Source organism: Rattus norvegicus, chromosome 16, assembly GCF_036323735.1.
Source record: "Rattus norvegicus strain BN/NHsdMcwi chromosome 16, GRCr8, whole genome shotgun sequence".
NCBI lineage: Eukaryota > Metazoa > Chordata > Mammalia > Rodentia > Muridae > Rattus > Rattus norvegicus.
Window position 1 is genome coordinate 1,776,721 of NC_086034.1, and position 19,296 is coordinate 1,796,016.

The 19,296-nt window shown below is 43.0% G+C and overlaps 1 protein-coding gene across 27 annotated transcripts in view; it reads right to left on the reverse strand.

The window, feature by feature from the left end:
* The window catches only part of Slmap (sarcolemma associated protein), a 117,939-nt gene extending 102,757 nt beyond the window's left edge, over positions 1-15,182 (reverse strand). For 26 of the 27 annotated variants that reach the window (XM_063275127.1, XM_039094254.2, XM_039094258.2 and 23 more), the window contains exon 1: positions 13,599-13,796. In XM_063275127.1, coding sequence (XP_063131197.1) covers positions 13,599-13,796 — 198 coding nt within the window. Of the gene's footprint in view, positions 1-13,598; positions 14,882-15,098 lie in introns of those variants that run through there. The other variant, NM_001106060.1, reaches the window with a different exon arrangement.
* Between the last annotated feature and the right edge of the window lie 4,114 nt (positions 15,183-19,296).

Genomic DNA, 19,296 nt, shown 5'->3' on the forward strand with positions numbered 1-19,296 from the left:
GAGAGTGACTCTGCCATTAGGAACTAGTCGAGAGTGACTCTCTATTATTCAACAGTACTCCAGTCTTACCTTCAGCCATAAAGCAAGGAAAAAAAAAAAAAACATAAAAAAGAAAGAAAAAAAGTAAGCAAAGGCTAAATAAAGTCAAACCATCCCTATTTGCAGATGACAAATACTAAAAGACTCTGAAGACTCCACCAGAAAATTGTTAGATACAATACTCCAGCCAAGTAGCAAAACACAAAATTAAATAACACAAAAAATCAGTAGCCTTTCTATATACCAACAATAAATTTGCCAAGAAGGAATTTTTTTTAATCCTACTCAGACCAGCTTCAAAAACGTAAACATAAGTAAATGCCTAGTGATAAACCTAACCAAGGAAATTAAACACTTCTTCTACAATCAGCACCTTAAGACTGTAGAAACTAGGGGCTGGAGACCGCTCAGTGGCTAGGAGCTTGTGATGGTTTGTATAGCTTCAGCTGACCAGCATCAACAGTCCTAATAGTCTCCTCCTCCTCCTGACTGTAAAGCCAGAGGCACATGGCTGAAGCTGCTGAGTTCTGCTGCTTGCTGAGGCTAGAACTTGGCTCCCTTGTTCTATTACATCATCACCAGCTTTCTGTTTTCCAACTCCTTTATTGCCTAAGCCTGGCTGTCCTGGAACTTGCTCTGTAGATTGACCTTGAACTCAGAGATCTGCATGGCTCTGCCTCCAGAGATTAAAGGTGTATACTACCAGGCCTGTACCTAAATTTAGCTGGGTAGGATCTTACCCAAGGTCACCACTCCTTAATTCAATTTTATATCTTTGAACACAGCATTCAGCTCCATTTCACTTCCTGGTGCCCCTTTACTACTCGAACCATATATTTTATATTTTTCCTTTCTAAGCTTGCTATGCTTATTCAAAACGCTCTTGACGGGACTTAACCGGAAAACAAAGTCTATGATGGGCACTTTGTCAGTGCAATTAATCTGAGTCTCTTCACCTTAGCCTCATGTACTCTTCAGACAAGGGCAAAAAGCAGACACATTCTTCACCAAAATACTACAAAAGCAGTCTCTAGGCCACATACTGAAGTTCTTCTCCACTGAAACCTCATGGGCCAGATCTGCACAGTTCAAATCACTCACAGCAACAAAGTTTCCCATAGTCCTACTAAGATAGCCCATTAAACCCCACTTAAAACATTCCATGGCTTTCCAAATCTGAAGTCCCCCAAATCCACATTCTTCCAAACAAAACCATGGTCAGGCCTATCACAGCAATACACCATTCCTGGTAGTTCTGTATTAGTCAGGGTTCTCTAGAGTCATAGAATTTAAGAAGTGTCTGTTGAGGGAATTTACTGTGATGACTTACAGGCTGCAGTCCAACTAACCCAACAATGGGCAGCTGTGGATGGGAAGTCCAAGGATCTAGTAGTTGCTCAGTCCCACGAGGTTAGGTGTTTCACCTGGTCTTCTGTAGAAGTAGGTTCCAACAGATGTGCTGGCAGGTAAGTTCGAGCAGGCAAAGGAGAGCCAATCTTCCTTCCTCCAATGTCCTTATGTGGGCCTCCAGCAGTAGGTGTGGCCCAGATTAAAGGTGTGCACCACCACGCCTGGATCTGGGACTTGCTTTGTCCCTTGAACTCGGATCTCCTTGCCTCAGTCTCCTGGGATTAAAGGCATGTACGACCTTAACTGGACGTAAGCGTTTCATGGCCACTATGTCTCAAGATCTCCATGCCAAGATCCAGGTCAGAAACTCATGTCTTTCAGCCTCAAGATATGGATCACAAGTGAGCCCTCCAATTCTCGATTGTAGTTCATTCCAGATATAGTCAAGTTGACAACCAGGAATGGCCATTACAGAGTTGCTCTTACAGAGGACCCAGGTTCAATTCCCAGCACCCACATGGTAGCTCGCAACTATCTACAACTCCAGCTCCAGAGGATCCAACGCTCTTATATATGTGCAGGCAAAACACCGATGCACATTAAAGAAAAAAGACTGAAGAAAATAAAGACACAAGATGATGGAAAGGCTCCTAAATCAACAAACTATTGTAAAACTAGATGTATTACTAAAAGGTGCCTACAGATGCAACCTCCTTCAAAATTCCACTAATGATCTACACGGCTATAGAAAAGTAACTTAAACGCCATCCGCAAGACCCCACAACAGCTAAAACAAACCTAAGCAGAAGAGAGCTGCTGGGAGTGTTTAGAACACCTAAACTCAAATGTACTACATAGAAAAAGCAAGAAGAGCAGCAAACAAGACTGGCAGCATGGTACTGCCATGAGGAGAGACTGTGGGCCAATAGAATAGAACAGAGGACACAGACATAAACTCACATCGAGAGATGCCAGTCATACATGGGAACAATGCCAGACGGTCCACAAAGGACAATGAGAAAATAGCATGTCCACTCATAGAAATCTAAAACTAGATCTGTATTTCTTACCCTGCACAAAACTCAATTCAAGATGGATAAGAAACCTTAACATAAGACCTGCAATTTTAAACCTGCTGGAGGAAAACACTAAAGAGCACTTTAAGGCAGAGTCACAGAGAAGAACATTCTGAAAAGAACTGCAGCAGCCAAAGTAAGCCCGACTGCTGACAAACGGAATTACAACAGTGAGCTGGGCAGGCGATCATCAAAAGAAACACAGATGTTCAATAAATTTTTTAAAGATGTTCAACACCTTAGTCATGAGAAAAATCTGCCTTCGTGGTTTACTGACTAGATTCTAATCTTAAATTTTGCTTGCTTTTTTGAGGAAAACCATTCATACTAGAGATGAATTAAGAAATTATTATTACGGACTGGAGAGATGGCTCAGTGGTTAAGAGCACTAACTGTTCTTCCTGAGATCCTGATTTCAATTCCCAGCAACCACATGGTGGCTCACAACCATCTGTAATGGGATCTGATGCCCTCTTCTGGTGTGTCTGAAGGCAGCTACAGTTACTTATATGCATAAAATAAATACATAAACCTTAAAAAAAAAAAGAGGGGTTGGGGATTTAGCTCAGTGGTAGAGCGCTTGCCTAGGAAGCGCAAGGCCCTGGGTTCGGTCCCCAGCTCCGAAAAAAAGAACAAAAAAAAAAAAAAAAAGAATTCAAAATCCTCCTTAGCTACATACTGAGTTCTATACCAGCTTGTACAAGAGATCCCACCTCCAAAACAAAATCACTTCCAGAATATCAGCACACAAGATATTACTGTGTAAGCACACCAATTAAACCAAGAAGAAAAACTTATAACCACAAGCTGAGTACCTAAGTGTTTGACATGAAGAACTCTCTTCTGTCTTCATAGCCAGCATTTAATTTTTGTTTGTTTGCATTTATTTTGTTTGGCTAGCAGTCTGGGAATCGAATGCGCTCAGCCCTTAGACTCCTTTACAAATAAAGAGAACTAAAGCACAGAGCCTTCCCAGGGCAGCACACCACTTCTAGTCATTATCCGAAACAGGCTCTGGGATGGGCCAGGTGTTGAACAACTGCCTCAGAGATGGACAGCATTTTCCTTTCCCATAAATTAGGCTAACTTCTGAGAAGGATTTCCCACAATACACTGTTCTCTTTTGGGCCTTTCTGCCTTAAATGTTTCCTGTTCCCTCAGGCTAGAATCCACTGCTCTTTTTCATCCAGCCAGCAGAACCCTCCTCACTCTTTAAACAGTGATTTAAAAACAGCATTTTCTGTGGCGCTTTCTCCATTCCTCCCACATTCTCTGCCCCCATTCCTGGAGGAAGCAATATATGACTTTCTTGCTCCCTGGAAACAGTGATTCACAGATACTTCTGGTATTTGGAATCCTAATTCTTTTTCATAAAACTATCAGTATACTGGACTGTGCTGCACTTGCAAGCATTAGACCTGAGATACGAACTGGCCTGGAGCACAAATGTCCCAAACTAAGTTCAACAGTAATTTAAATTAATAAATACTTTGTTCTCAAAATAGTGTTTACCCTTTCCATGTGCCTGCAATCATCACAAAATCCTGCGTTAGGAGAATGTGTATACACTTTCCAGGTTCAGATTAGGCTTTTAAACTAAGTCTTTAACGACCATCTCTGAACTCCCACATTAAAGCTCTAGCACTGCAACTTCTCAATAGTATCAGAATTGGTCTTGATAACAAATATTCCAAAGGTAGAAACAGTTTCTCAGTTTACTAAACTTACTAAAACAAAAGTTCAATCACGATTGAGACATTCACACTAAGGAAAGAGGAAGAAAATTCAAACTATATTGGAATTCAAAGCTGGGACTGCTGGCTCAAGCCTATAAACTTGGGAGGGGAAACAAGCCTGCAAGTCTGAGACCAGCCTGGACATTATAGCACGTGGTCTCAAAAACTAACGGGCACAGTAGCATGATTCAGTACTATAACTAAAAGACAGAGGCCCCACGGAGCTAACAGAGGCCCCATGGAGCTAACAGAGGCCCCACGGAGCTAACAGAGGCCCCACGGAGCTAACAGAGGCCCCACGGAGCTAACAGGTCACCCAGTCAAACCTAATTGGTGAGCTGTAGGCCAATGACAGATCCTGACTCAAGGGAGGCAGATAATATTCCTGAGGATAACAACCAAGGTTCTCCAGCCTACACACACACACACACACACACACACACACACACACACTCACACTCATTAAGAAAGAAAGAAAACTAGTTTACTGATCTATCCATCTAAGTGGACAAATGCAATAAAAAACTGTATGCCAAACTACTTCTAAGTACAACAGCTACTTGGAAGGTAGAAGGTATGAAGGATGTGTTTCTTTTAATCTATATGCTTCCATACTGCTTCAGCTTTTAGGAGAGCATATTCCTACTATTTGGATAACTAAAAATACAGAAAGACTTGAGCCTCCATATTGAAAACTCTTGTCCAGCTGGATCAGGGCAAACAAGTAGTTAAACATGCAAATAAAACTATAAGCATGAAATCTAATGTACAAAGTTTATTAATGTTTAAACTTAAAATCTACCACAAAGTATAGATTAGACAAAGAATACAATACTAACCACCAAAGCCTCACATTTCCAAGTGCTACCATAGAACTTACTTTTTTAACTTTCATGTGTTGGCATGCACGTGCATACGTCTGTCTGCCTCTCCCCTCTTCCTTCTCCCTCCCCTCTCCAAGAGTGAGCATGTTCTGGAGATTGTACCAAGGCCCTGTGCTCATCCTCTAAACACCTAGCCACATAGCCCAGGCTTGCCTTAACTTGTAATCTTCTTGTCGCAAGTGTCTACAGCACTGGGATTACAGGCATACACCACACCCTCTCTTCAAGCATAAAAACTGTATGCCGAAAATGAGAGGAGACCCGTGGGGGTAGGCAGTAGAGGGTATGGATATGAGCAAAATATAATTATATACATATGTGAAAAACGTCATTTTGAAGTCCATTGTTCTGTATGCTAACAACAAAATAAAAATACATTTTAAAAAAATGTTACTAGGTAGATCAGTGGTACAGAACCTCCTGAGAATGGCCTTAGGAGACCTCTCCATCTTCAGTACTACATTAAAAAGTCTTTCCAGGATGGGCAGTGGTGGTGGACAGCTTTAATCGCAGCACTTGGGAGGCAGAGGATCTCTATGAATTCAAGGCCAGCCTGGTCTACAGAGTGAGTTCCAAAGAAACCCTGCCTCAAAAACAAAAACAGAAAAAGAAGACTGCGTTATTTATCTGCAAAATGCAGCTAAATAGTATCTAAGAAAAAAAAGTTTGAAATAGAAGAGGTAAGTTTCGAAAAACATCAGCCAACTAAGAGAAATGATCATTGGATTTCTTCAGTTGTTGAAAATCTGTAATGTGACAAACTTTTAGTTATATGCTACAAAACAAGAAGCTTAATTACCTTTTTTTTTTTTTTTTGGTTCTTTTTTTCGGAGCTGGGGACCGAACCCAGGGCCTTGCACTTCCTAGGTAAGCGCTCTACCACTGAGCTAAATCCCCAGCCCCGCTTAATTACCTTTTAATAGCAAAAGACTTAGCCAGGTGTGGTAATGCACACTTTTAGTCCTAGCACCTGGGGGCCAGGGGAACCAATGTGAGTTCAAAGTCAGCCTGATCTACAAAGCACCAGGACATCCAGAGTTACATAGTGAGACCCTATCTAAATAAAATCAAAATGAAGTTTAAAAAAAAAAAGCAGCAAAAGATACATTTTATTACAACTGTTAAGTCCATAAGAGGTTCAGAATAAATGCCTAGTACTTTGGCTTTTTTATTCCACAGGTTAGAAAGAAAGAAAGAGAGAGAGAGAAAGAAAGGAAGAAAGAGAGAGAGACAGAGAGAGAGAGGGAGGGAGGGAAACAAGCAAGCATTAGCAACTCTGCTTGCTTCCTAAACATGTTACAGAGATTATATTATATTTAAAAGTGCACTCCCCCAAGAAAGTATTATTTTGCCTGAGTGGCTATAAATATTAGTTCAAAACTAATAGCACCAAAGACAAGTTTATATAAAAGCCCAAAATACTTAGCAAAATACCATGCACATTGCAAGTTCTCAGTAAGTAGTGGTATGTACAACGAGTGCACATTGGTAATTAAGTGCATAACTTCACACTGAAAACTAACTTGAATGACCCTTTGCCATTCAACCCACCAAGGGTTTGTAGAAGTACAGACTGCTGGATTGTTTACATTGCAGCCATTCAAACATTTATGTAGTGCCTGTTCTTTGTTCTCAAGAGCTCACATCTGGCAGGGCCACAGGGCATTTGCATCACACTTATTTTGTTATCTGTGTCCCATAATGAAGTTATAGACAAAGTTCTATAGGAGTAAAGAGAAAGAAGCCATCCATTCTTCAGAGTCGGGAAAGTTTCCCCCGGAACTAAGCCTCGGGGAAAAGGGGAAAGGTCATTCTGGGAGACAAAAAAAGCAGAAAGGCACTTGTTTTAAAAAGGAACAGTGAGCACTGTCATAGGCCCTAGTGTAGCAAGTTTGAGATGAAGGGAGAACAGAAATGGGAGGTGGGGGTGAAAGACAAATTTTAATACTAAAAATAATTAATGGAACAACAATCAAGATTTTTTGAGCAAGAGTATAGAATATTTGTCTGCCTGTAACACCCAGGGAGAAGCCTGAATCCCAGAAAGTCTTAGAATGTCAGTCATCCTTCCCACACCCAAACACACACCCTTTTCTCCTTTGGAAATTCTGGAAATGGAACCACTCGGTCTCTGCATGCTGGGCATGGAGCTATATCCCAGCCAGCCAAATTATTTTTGATTCAAATATAAAGTAACCAAGAACTGACCTCAAGGCAAACCAAGCAGTACACACTTACAGTCTAAGCACCAGACTACAGAGATTAAGACTGGAGAGAGAATAAGGCCAGACTGGGCTACACAGCAAGTTCCGGCTACCCTGAGCTGTATATATAAGCAGACCTTGTCTCCAAAGCCTCCATTTCCCCAAAAAAGAACCAATCTCACAATCCTTCTACTTAAACCCTAAATGGTGAATATTGTACTTATTCAGAACAGATCTTAGACTAACACAAATACCATTTAAGAAAACCAAACAAAAGCCCAAGAAGGGAAAGAGTGAATTTAATGCCAGGCATGGTAGAATACTCCTTTATTCTCCACATTCACGAGGCTGAGATAGGGGAATCTAAATCTGTGAGTTCAAGACCAGGCTGATCTATAAAGTGAGTCCCATGGCATAGCAGCCATAGCAGCTTACTGTTTTTTAGTAAGACCCTGCCTCAAAAAAGAGAAATTAATGTATTTAAGGAGTAAATAACAAAACAGGAGTGGATGATTAAAAATCTATAACCTGGGCTGGAGAGATGGCTCAGTGGTTAAGAGCACTGACTGCTCTTCCAGAGGTCCTGAGTTCAATTCCCAGCAACCACATGGTGGCTCGCAACCGTCTGCAATGGGAAATGATGCCCTCTTCTGGTGTCTGAAGACAGCGACAGTGTCCTCATATATAATAAGTAAATCTTTTTTAAAAAAAGAATATATAAACTATTATTTTCAGGTGCTTTGCCCTCAAGTATTGTGTTTTCTGTGTGCGTGCAGTGACTACAAAGACCAGAAGAGAGTGTTGGATCCCCTAGGTCTGGTGTTGAAGATAGTTGTAAGCCACTATGTGGATGCTGAGATTCACACCGAGGGCCTTTGGAAGAGGAGCAGTGAGAACTCTTAAAATCGCTGAGCGATCATCTCTCCAGGCCCTAAACCATGTTTTTTAACTTTTTACTGATTCTTTGTGAATTCCACATCATGCACCCCAATCCCACTCATCTCCCTGTCCCTCCATATCCATGTCCACCTCTGCACCTCCCCACAAAAGAAAACAAAAATCTCTCTCTCACTGTGGTTGCTGTGGTGTGTCATGGCACGTCCCACAGTGTACCCCTCTGTCCATACTTCTTTTACTTGCAAATGTTCACTGCAGTGAGTCATTGGTCTGGTTTGAGGCCAATCAAGTGGCTTCTGTACACTCTCAATACTGGATCATCGCTGGGACTCCTCTCTGATATCCTGTTGTTGCCCTGTGTCATGGAGCTTTGGTTCTGCCGGACCAGCCCCTTCACACATTTCAACAGATTATAAATGGGGTAGATGTTGGGGTGGCCAACCAAAGCCTGGGATCTGGGTCGGATGGTAGCTGAGTTAGGCAGCCTACCAGCTTCCCTGCACCCACAACACCAGGGTCAGCTATTCCGCTTTGCCCAAGAGAGAGACAGGGCCAGCTCCCCTCTGCCTAAGCTGTGTTTTTGAAAACCCAATATATTAAATATTTCATTAATTCTCTGATATTGTAAAAAGTAACATGAGTGGAAATACAAATGTAGTTTGGTAATACAATCTGACTTCCTATACATATTTAAATCAATGTACCTTACATTAGAAAAACAACTTTCTCACAAAAACCAGCATTTCTCAAAGAACTTTTTGCTTCTGTTAACAAAAAAAAAAAAAAAAAAAAAAAAAAAAAAAAAAACCCACAAACTTAGAAATCTGCTAAAACAAACATACAAACAAAATAAAAAGCAATGAACAAATAATCTGCCATCCTCTCAAGGGCTGAGTCCAGGATCCTAGCAGTCACGTTTAGACATGTCAAGGAAAGAAACAATCTGGCTTTCTTCCTTAGCAATGGCTTCCTTGTGATGACACTGGAACGTACCTCCTGTTTCTATGCCTTTTCTTGAGCAGTCGCTCCCACCCAGCACCCCTTTCCTTGACTCACTCTTCCCCACACTCTGCCTTTTTCTAAGCCCTTTAGGCAGGCTGCATTTGTAGTTCATCCAGGAGCTACATTATCTGTGAAGCTTTTCCTAAAATCTTCACTTGTTATAAAAATCCTACCGGACCATTTAATCTAATCCACCAGTCTGTTTGTTTTGCTTTTGGACATTTAATCATTTTCATTTCTGCTGTCAACCTGGTGTTTGCACTTAACAAAATCACATCCTGTTTAAAATGTCACAGTCTTGTGATGGCAGTGTTTATGAGGTTGGCCCTGTAGATATCAAGTCAAGTCAAGAACCAAAATAGCCGTGCTGAAATCATGGCCCTATCCTTCATTAGCAATATGAACTCAGGGAAGTTAACCTAACCTAATCTCCCTATCCCTGAATTTCTTCATACTCATGAGGGAAAAATAAGAGTTGATGATTATGTTAACATGTAAAGAACTGGTTTCTCAACCTTCCTAATGCTACAACCTTTTAATACAGTTCCTCATGTTGTGGTGACCCCCATCCATAAAATTATTTTGTTGCTACTTCCTAAGTGTTATGAATCGTAACGTAAACAACTGATGTGAGGATATCTGCTGTGTGATCCAAAGGGGTTGGGACCCACAGGTTGAGAACCACTGATGCAACCCATTTAGGAGAACACTGGACATAATGCACAGGTTGAGCTGTACTCTTTGCTCTAGGTCCCGACTGTACACAAGATTGCATTACTTCTCTTAAATGGCAATTTGGACTGTTTTGTGATCTCTACCCAAAACTCTCCAGAACTCACTAACAAATAAGGCCATCCAAATATGTCCACTCATAGTCCCTTCCTTCTGTGCACCTACCAGAGAGACAGATTTACTTGCTCAGTCAACTGAAGTACCATTATGGGCTATAAACACTGAAGAGTGTATATGATGGAACACAAAAGCAGACAAGATGGTTGTTAACACCTCTGGGATGGACTATAAAACCAATCAACACCACACTGTAGAGGGGGGAAACATTCATTGTGCATGAATTCAACATTAAAAAGCCTCACCTCTGCATCCCTGGTAATACCCACAGTGAAGCCCATCCATGACTGTTGTCTTCCTTTTGCTAGATAAACTCCAACAGCATATTCCCAAAAGTACTGTCTACATTTCCCCTACCTGCATTTGGCCAGTTTCTAAACTGCACATCTATGAGCTGAACAATCAAAGTTCCAAGTAACTAGTGGCCAAGGCTTGTGATTCTAACAATGAAAGGGCTAAAGAAAGAGTCCTGCCTCAAGGAGTCATGGACACAGAGGAAGAGACCATGTCTCAAACTTTCAACACATGCTTCAAGTGCTTATTACTTCTTCCAGCTTTTACTAGGCCCTCCATAATGGCAAGTACAAACGAGGTCGTCAACAAAGTCAAACAAAGGACACACTACTCCAATTCCCACCTCCAAGGCAAGATGCCCACTGGAACAGTTACCAACTTCACTGCCTTCTATTTTTAAAGTTACTTCTACAGCTGCGTTGTACTAAACAATTTCTGGACTTGGGATGTGGCTCAGTCAGTAGAGTGCTTTCTTAGCTTGTACAAAGTCCTGGGTTCAATCCTCAACACTTAAAATAAAACTGGTCGAAAGCCTGAATTCCCATGCTTTGGGCATGTACGGAGTCTGAGGTGAACCCCACACATGAGCTCCTGTATGACTCCACAGCGCAATAACAACTCAAAGCGCACTGATTTGAGCCCATGCACCCCACAAACACCCGTGCTACTAAATTCTGAGACTTTAATAAATGGCAAGCACAAAGTCCTACATGATTTGCACAATAATCTGAATCCCCAAAATAGCAAAGGGGGTGGGCAGTGGGCATGGCTCAGTGGTACAACAGGTGTTTAGTGCACATAGCCCAAAGTTTCTTTCCCATCACACACACACACTCACACACACACACACACACAAAAACCCACAACTTTAAGAAGGCAATACTATCCACAGATAAGAAAACTCAGGCTTGATAGTGCTTAAAAACAATCTTTCCTGAAATGATACCTTTGAGTAGATTCTCACGTTTTTATTTGTCATAAATTTCCAGGAATATATATTGGAGGGGGAAGGTGAGCCTGACACAGGAGAGCCCTTGAAATTTCATGCACAAGCAATAAATAATATTGGACAAACTGGTTTGGTTTTCTTTGCTATCTCCCAGGGTCTGGCACAGAATACATGCTCAATAAAAAACCTGTCTGTCTAAGCCAATACTTTTAAAATTAATTCTTAAAATAATTTGATCATAAAAGGAAGACCTAACAGATTGAGATTGTTTAAACTAAATTAGGTGATATAATAATAATTACACAAAATATACTGTCAAGCCCTCAGTGCTAGTTTAGCCAATGACACAAAAGGAAAAAAAGTGAAAGGGAGAAATAAACCATGTCTACCATTCAAAGAACTCTCTAGTCCCTCTCTTTATCCTGAGCATCTGAGACAGGGCTTCACTGTATACCTGAGTGACTCATTAAGCAGCCTGGGCTAGCCTCAAGCATGAAGCAGTCTTCCTGTCTTCCAAGACCTAGGATTACAGGCGTGTGCCACTGCACAGGCACTATTTTTCAGACAAGAACTGCAGCTGGCCAAGCGTGTCCTGTAAGCAAATAGGTCATCTGATTAGGCTGGACCTGTTTCTCAAGGACATAAAAAGGTAAAAAATGTAAAGGTTGATTGTATTAAGACACTAGTAGTCAACTAATGTTGGAATTCAATAAAGAACTCCATACTCATTTACAAAGAATCACAGGTCATCTATGAATCATCCAAATGCTAGCTTTCAGTGGGGAGAAAAGTGTCTGTTTTATGGGTTAAAGAGCATCTGCTGTAACTCAGGAAAAAGTTAACACACTTTTCAGCTCTCATCCTACACACAGAATAGGTTATAGGCATTATGCAAGCACATAGCACTTGGGGATCTTTCCTTCCTTTTTTAAAAAAAAAAATGGGGGTTGGGGATTTAGCTCAGTGGTAGAGCACTTGACTAGGAAGTGCAAGGCCCTGGGTTCGGTCCCCAGCTCCGAAAAAAAAGAACCAAAAAAAAAGTTTATTTAGTAATTCCTTAATTCAGTAGCTGTACTAGTATTACTTTCTTCCTCTAGAGGCTCAAGTTTCTTTCATTTCAAAACACCACTCTTGAGCACAAATTCTTCTCTTAAAAAAAAAAAATTAATCATGTCAGTCAGAAAGAGGGGGCAAAAAGTCAGAAGACAAAACTGGAGACGGTCCTATTAGTCTTATGTAACTTAGTTTGAGTTGGAATTAATTCAGTAGTTCAACCAAAACCTTAGGTTTAGGCTCAAAGATCAGTTCTTTAAAATATTCTCCATATATACACATTCTTGAAAAACTAAAAGGATCCTTTTTAAAAATATATATATATAAGTAACTAGCAAAGTACAGTGCCAAGATAAACAAGCTAAATTGGATTAAAAGTAAGGCCAAGCATGGTGACCTTTAATTCTAGCACCTGAGAGGCAGAGGCAGGTAAACCTCTGAGTTTGAGGTCAGCCTGATCAATAGAATAAGCTCCAGGCCAGCTAGTCCCTGTCTTTAAAAAAAAAAAAAAATGATAACTGACAATATTGGATATAATCTAAGAATAAACTAATCAATACTAATTTCTGCATATCATCAGATAACTACGCATTATTTACCAAAGAAATTAAAAAGTGACTCTTATGAGCATAGATTTCTGTTCATCCAACTTGTAAACAGAATTCCGAAGATGTAGTTAAAATTACTCTAGCTTAACTAAATTGCCTTTAATATTACAAATCATTTCATCGAGGCAAGTAAGTGTCAACCCTTACAAAAACATTAAGTTTACACTCCAGTTATCCTACCAGACAGACCCTGAATTGAATTCAACTACAAGCTATGTGTTAACTACATTTCAGCACAGACACTTGAGCCTCACTGTAACAGAGGCCACAGATTCCTGCATTGCTTTGGGAACTGGTGCTTGCTTAATCAAGCACTGAACTGCAGGCTCCCCTTTCTAAAAGGGCTGAAAGTAAGAGGTCACGTTTCACTATCTACCTTTCCTAAACGAATTAAGGTTTGGGATTTCACTGGGAATGACCAAGTTATCAAGAAGCCATCGCCCTACTGAAACATTTAGTAACAATACCTTCTCTGTTTTTCATTCAACCACTTCGATTCAATTTCTACTAGAATTCGGATACACAAAAAGCTGATTCCAAGACTTCGCAGAAAAGTGTCCTCTGGGAACAAACCCTAAGATCGAGTTTACATTAAACCTCTCAGAGAGGGCAAAAGGAAAGAAAAGTAAAGACTGTCAAACACTGTACTGACATTACCTTGCTCGTCTTGTGATCAAACCAGACGAGAGCATGGTTCCTTGACAGCACTTTGCAGTCAAAGGTGGCATTATTCTGCGCTGGTCGACAGCGTGCCACTGAGCGGCCGATCTTGATGGGCTCGTCCAGGTAGACATGTCGCTCCTGAAACGGGTGTGAGTTCGGGCGGCAAGTGAAGATGGCCAAGGCTGACGGCATCGAGGACAGGCTGGGGGGGTGTCTGGACCAGGGATAACGAGGAGCTCCTCCAGGTTCGGAATGCTCTTCACAAGCCTACACCCCTATCCCCCCAAAATTTTTAAATTAAAACAAACTGTGCATTGTCTAAGCATAACCAGTGAACATCAACAACTCTTCAATTGGGCAGGAAGACAAGCCAGAGCAAGCCCCATCACCTCCTTTAAAATACAGAGGCTCCTTGACCAAAAAAAGTCCCCAACTAGCAGCTTTCAGTCCATCTTCCCTAGGAAGAAAAAGCTCAAACATTGGGCAGCTTCGGCCAAGGAAACTCCTGGAAGACAGTTTGGGGACGGGAGGTATCCGAGCAGATGAGTCACACACAAATTCTTGTGTTTTGTTTGAGATCCCGGCCACTTCTCCCCTTCGGTAGCGGAAACGGTGCGGCACTGCAGCATGAAGAGGGTTGACTCGGCTCAGCCAGGAAGGTCCTCCGGGGCCCGAGGAAGAGGAGTGAAGGACCTCCGGGCAGCCACCGCCGGTCCTCAGGGGCCTCGGGGATGAGAAGAGGTGCGGGGACAGACGACGAGGAGGGCTAGAGGGCCACCGGGCCGGGCTGCATTGCCCTGCTGCGCCGAGGCCGCCCGGGAGTGGCAGGGGTCCCCGGCCCAGCGTGAGCCGAGGCTGCGATCCCGGGCTGGAGGCGTGGGAGGGCGGCCGGGATACGGGCGGTCCCTGGATCGCGAGTCCCGAGCACCTGGCGGGTGTCCCCGGACCAGGGCGGGGACCCGGCTCTGCAGGCCGGTGCGGACAGAGCGAGGAGCTACCCCAGGGAGGCTTGGGCGCCCGGGCCGGCGGGAAGTTGGTTCCTTGAGCTCTGGGCTCTGCTGCTCAGCACATGGGCCACCTCCCCTCAGGAGCGTCCTCGCGAGGGTCGCATCTCAGGGACTGGCAGCTCCCGGAGGACGACGGTGTGGGGGAGGGAGGCTGGCCGGGAGGTGGAGGGAGAGGCCTGGAGGCCGGGGCTGGGTCCGCCGCAGCCTCCTCCACTCGCAGCCAGTGCGGCAAGCTCAGGCGGTGGCGGACGAGGCAGGAAACTTTCCGACCTAGTGGGGGAAACACCAAAACAAACGGCAGTCAGGAACCGGCGCCCGCTCGCCTCAGCCCTCGCCCCCTTCAGCCAGCCCCCGCCAGTCCCCGGCTGCTTGCTCCGACCTCGGGCGACCTCTCCTGGGTCAGGCTACGGGATTCCGGAGCCAGGACGGAACGTCGGGTCCTGCCTCCCTCGCCGCCACCGCCACCTCCGCCGCCGCCTCAGCTTACCTTGCCAGCGTTGGCCGCCATAGTGACTCTGACTGAAACCTACCGGGTCCACCGCTACGGGAACGCGCACCCTTTTCAAGGGCCCTCCTCCGCCGTCTCCCGTGCCGTAGTCTGGGATGTCATGTGACCGACGCCGTGGAAGCCATGTTTGTCACTGGCAGAGAAGAGGGCAAGCTTATTTTTAACATGACCCCCGGCGCCATCTTTGTTAAGGGCCAGAAGCTTCAAAGCTCCGAACAACCTTAATGACCATTTTCGTTAAGGGCAAGAGAAACTTTGAGAGGTTGAATGTTTGGAAAACATACAGTGGCAACTTATGAGTAAGAAAGTACCAACGTGTACTAAATGTATTTTCTGTAGCTCTCACTGAAAATACTAACACGTAAAGAGGCTAGTTCCAGTCAAAGACTCATTAGCAGCCCCCGTAGCTGTGGGCAACTGAGTCACTCACCCCTGCACTTCCTATGACCAAATTCCACAAGTCCCTAGATTTGATGACGCCTGATTTGATGACCTCCCTCTGCTAAATTCTCCGTGCTTTATGAATTCCATCCCAAATTCCTGTCCTTTTCTCTGATGCAAGGATGTTTCTCAGAACTCCTTCGTGGATTCTTACCTGGATTAGTGAGAACAGAATGTTAGGGGGGGGGGGGGTGACTGTGGAGTTAGAGACAGGGTTTCTCCTGCTGTCCAGGAGCTCTTTAAGTAGCTGGCCTAGAACTCAGAAATCTACCTGCTACTGCCTCCAGAATGCTGGGATTAAAGGCATGTACTACCACAACCTACTTGAAAGTTTTAAAACACATTTCCAAAGAGGGGTCAAGGTCAAAAGTTTCTAATAGGAAAATACGGGGAATTACCCAACTAAGAATCTTGAAGTATGTGTTAAGCCTGGGAACCGAGAGGAGAAAGACCAGTATGTAAGGAGTCATTGTTCCGAAGAAGGAAAAAACGGTGGCCAGAGCTGAATGAAATCCTTAGGGAAAGACTGCAGAGAATCTTAATCTTGTCAAATCAGTGTCGCCTTCATTCTTGAGATTCCTATGACCACAGACTTCTCTATGAAACGTTGGACATGTCTTTAAACTTCTTTAGGACCCTTTTTCTCTTCTATAACTAAACAACAATATACAACCCCTTTGTAAAGAGGCTTTCGGTGGTGTCAGACCACATTGTTTAACAGAGCATTCATTTCACTGCTTCTGTGACACTATGCTGTGTCCAGGAGACAAGGATGAGCACAGCCTTAGTCTCTGCCCTCTGGTTACATAACCAGTGTAGTGGGTTTGAGACTGAAGGAACAAAATAAGGTAACAACTCTGATATATTCGGAACTCTTCTAAAGGGAGACAGGGACATCCTCCTAGGAGAGGCAACAAAAGCTGAATGAAGGATGGTTGGAGGACTATAATAAATACCAAATTTGCTGAATGGTTTATTAAATTGCCAGGAAGAGGGATAAGTAGCAAAATGAGGCTGTATAAAGCAATACATTCGTGTGCCTGGCACAGTGGCTAAGTAAATATTTAATACATGAATGAAAATAACACACTTATTAGAGGATAAAGTAGGGGTATTGGACACAATAAGTAACGTAGTATAAAGTCATGCTAGAGTGTGTGCGCGTGTGTGTGTGTGTGTGTGTGTGCGCGCGCGTGCGCGCGAGAGAGAGAGAGCCACGTTCACGTGGGCCACATGCTTGAAGCTTAAATTTGTGGTAATATGAATGTCCAAGACCAGAACTTTCACACTTTTTTTTTTACAGTTTTTCAACATTTCAACAAATATATTGAATTATTACTGTATCCCAGGCATTTTGACCCAGAGAATAAGGATATGCTGGAAAGTTTTATTATTAGAAGATGAAAATGTTTTGCTTCTGATAACTTTTAGCCTTAAAATAATAAAGCAAGCCAGGTGTGGCAGAGCATGCCTATCTGTAATGAGTTGTGTGCATGAATTTTAAAGTTACTTAAGCACGTTTTTTATTCATTCAACAAACATTCAGCTGACTACCCACTGGGAGAGAGAACCAGTGAAATGACCTGGCATTTCAACAGTGAAGAAAAAGGAAAAGGAAGATGAATCCCTAAAGTTTCTTACAGTTTAGATGAAGACACAATAAGATCCTTGCAGTATTTGGAAGAAATCAAAAGTATCAAAAGCACAGAAGAACCATGTAAGCCGGGTCCTCAGACATGATAGGGGCTGGGATAGAGCCCAGGAGCAGCATGGTGACCTAGCATTCACACGGCATTAGATGCACCCTAGTAGCACAAAAAGAAAACTACAACCAAAACTGTTGGAGTAAGTCAGTTAATGTGGTACTAGTGAGACTGTATGGATAATCTCTTGTGCACTATGTAAAAGCATCACCTGCCAATAAAAAGCTGAATGGCCTACAGCAGGAGAGGAGAGACTAGGAAGGAAGGATAGCTGGCAAAGAGAGAGGAACTCTGGGAAAGACTCGGGCTCAGGAAGATGTGCCACCCCTACGGGGAGGAAGTCAGACGTATGAAACCGAGGAGAGGTAACTAACCATGTGGCAGAAGTTAGATCGATATATACATGTTAACATAAGCTAAGAGGGAGTCGGGGAGCAAGCTTAAGCTGAGGTCAGATGCACTGTAAATAAAAACGAGCCCTGTGCCATTATTCGGGAATCCGGGTACATAGAGAAGCCAAAACAATACCCTGAACAGCGGGCTAGATGAAATGGAAACCCAAGAGGTCTTTGGAAAGGCAGGTGGTTGGATGGTGTTTTGCTGGGGCAAACACATGAAGGAATGTTTAGCTGAAGTGGACACAGGTGAAAGGCTAAGGCAGACTCATGAAGGAATGTTTTTGCTGAAGCAGACACAGGAGACAGGATGTTCTGTTAAAGCAAGCATGTGAAAGGACACATGATGAAGAATTCTTTGCTAATGGCATGCACGTCTTCCTTACCTTTCGTAGTTGAGCTGCATTTGTCAGGACTTCCTGGAGAGAAACACACCAAAAAACATCTGGTGGTGTGATGCGGCGTCTTGCTGCTTTCTGGAACTCGGACAGATTGGTTGCATATGCTGAGGCAAGGCATGTGGAGGGCAAGGGATCTTTGGAGGGTATAAATAGGACCCCACAGAGTGATGGAGACAGAGCTTGGCTTGCTGGTACAGCTAGCTGTGCCATGCCGTGGGTCTCACGTCTTCACTGACCTTCGCTTCCCCGAGAGAGACACAACTGAGAACTTCTCCTGGTGTTCCTGTTAGTTCCTCCTGCTGACTCAAGCTGAGACTGAGGCTGAGACAGGAGTTGCTCCAAAGAACCTTTCTAAATAAGTCCGCTTTCCCTATACCCTTTCTTTTCCACTACCACTGGTGGGTGATGGGCCACAGGGAAGTTAAAGTGTTTAAGAACCATAATTAAAAATAGGATTAGGAGAAATTAAAATTACAGCAAGAGATCTGAGAAGACAAGACTTTGAGGGAATTAGAAGGAGGGTTGTTTTCCTGGAGAATAAGGGGTGAGAATGAACAGGAAGAAACCAGAAGTCAGAGAACTTGTAACCAGTGCATTAGATTTCAGAGCATTTTCGTTTTCCTTCTAGAGGGTCAAAGTAAAGTAATAACAAAAAAGTTGCAGACTCAAATACTTTTACCATCTACCAACACAATAGTAAAGTCTTCTCTAAGTCTGTTTCCTCATTCGGAAAAAAAAATGTATATACTATTTCCCAGAATCTTGTTTGTAAGATAAGATAGTTCAAGGAAAAGTACCAACCATAATGTCTGGGAAACAGTAGGTTCTCTGAAAATGTTGTTTTAGTACTGTTACTAACAGAATGTTCCCAGCCTTCCACATATAGTAAAGAGCAAGATGTTATATCTCTAGTTTATAGAGAGACAGTCTTAGTCAGAAATGTAAAAGCAAAACGAACTAATGTTAAACAAATAGAATGAGAGCTTTCTAGCAAGAAAAGCTGGGAACTGCTATAACCTGCCAGAGTAAAGACTCTTACCCTATTACACACGGCCCTGGAAATGCCAAATGCATTGAAGGCGTTCCTCACCCACTGTTATTTGGCAGGAACAGAAAAGGCTTAAATTAAGAACTCTCATACATGAGATATTTTGAATTGTAGGCCATGTGGGTGTTCCTTTCCATGACTCGGTATCCATACAAATTTTTAATTGAGTTAAAAACACACCATGCTTTA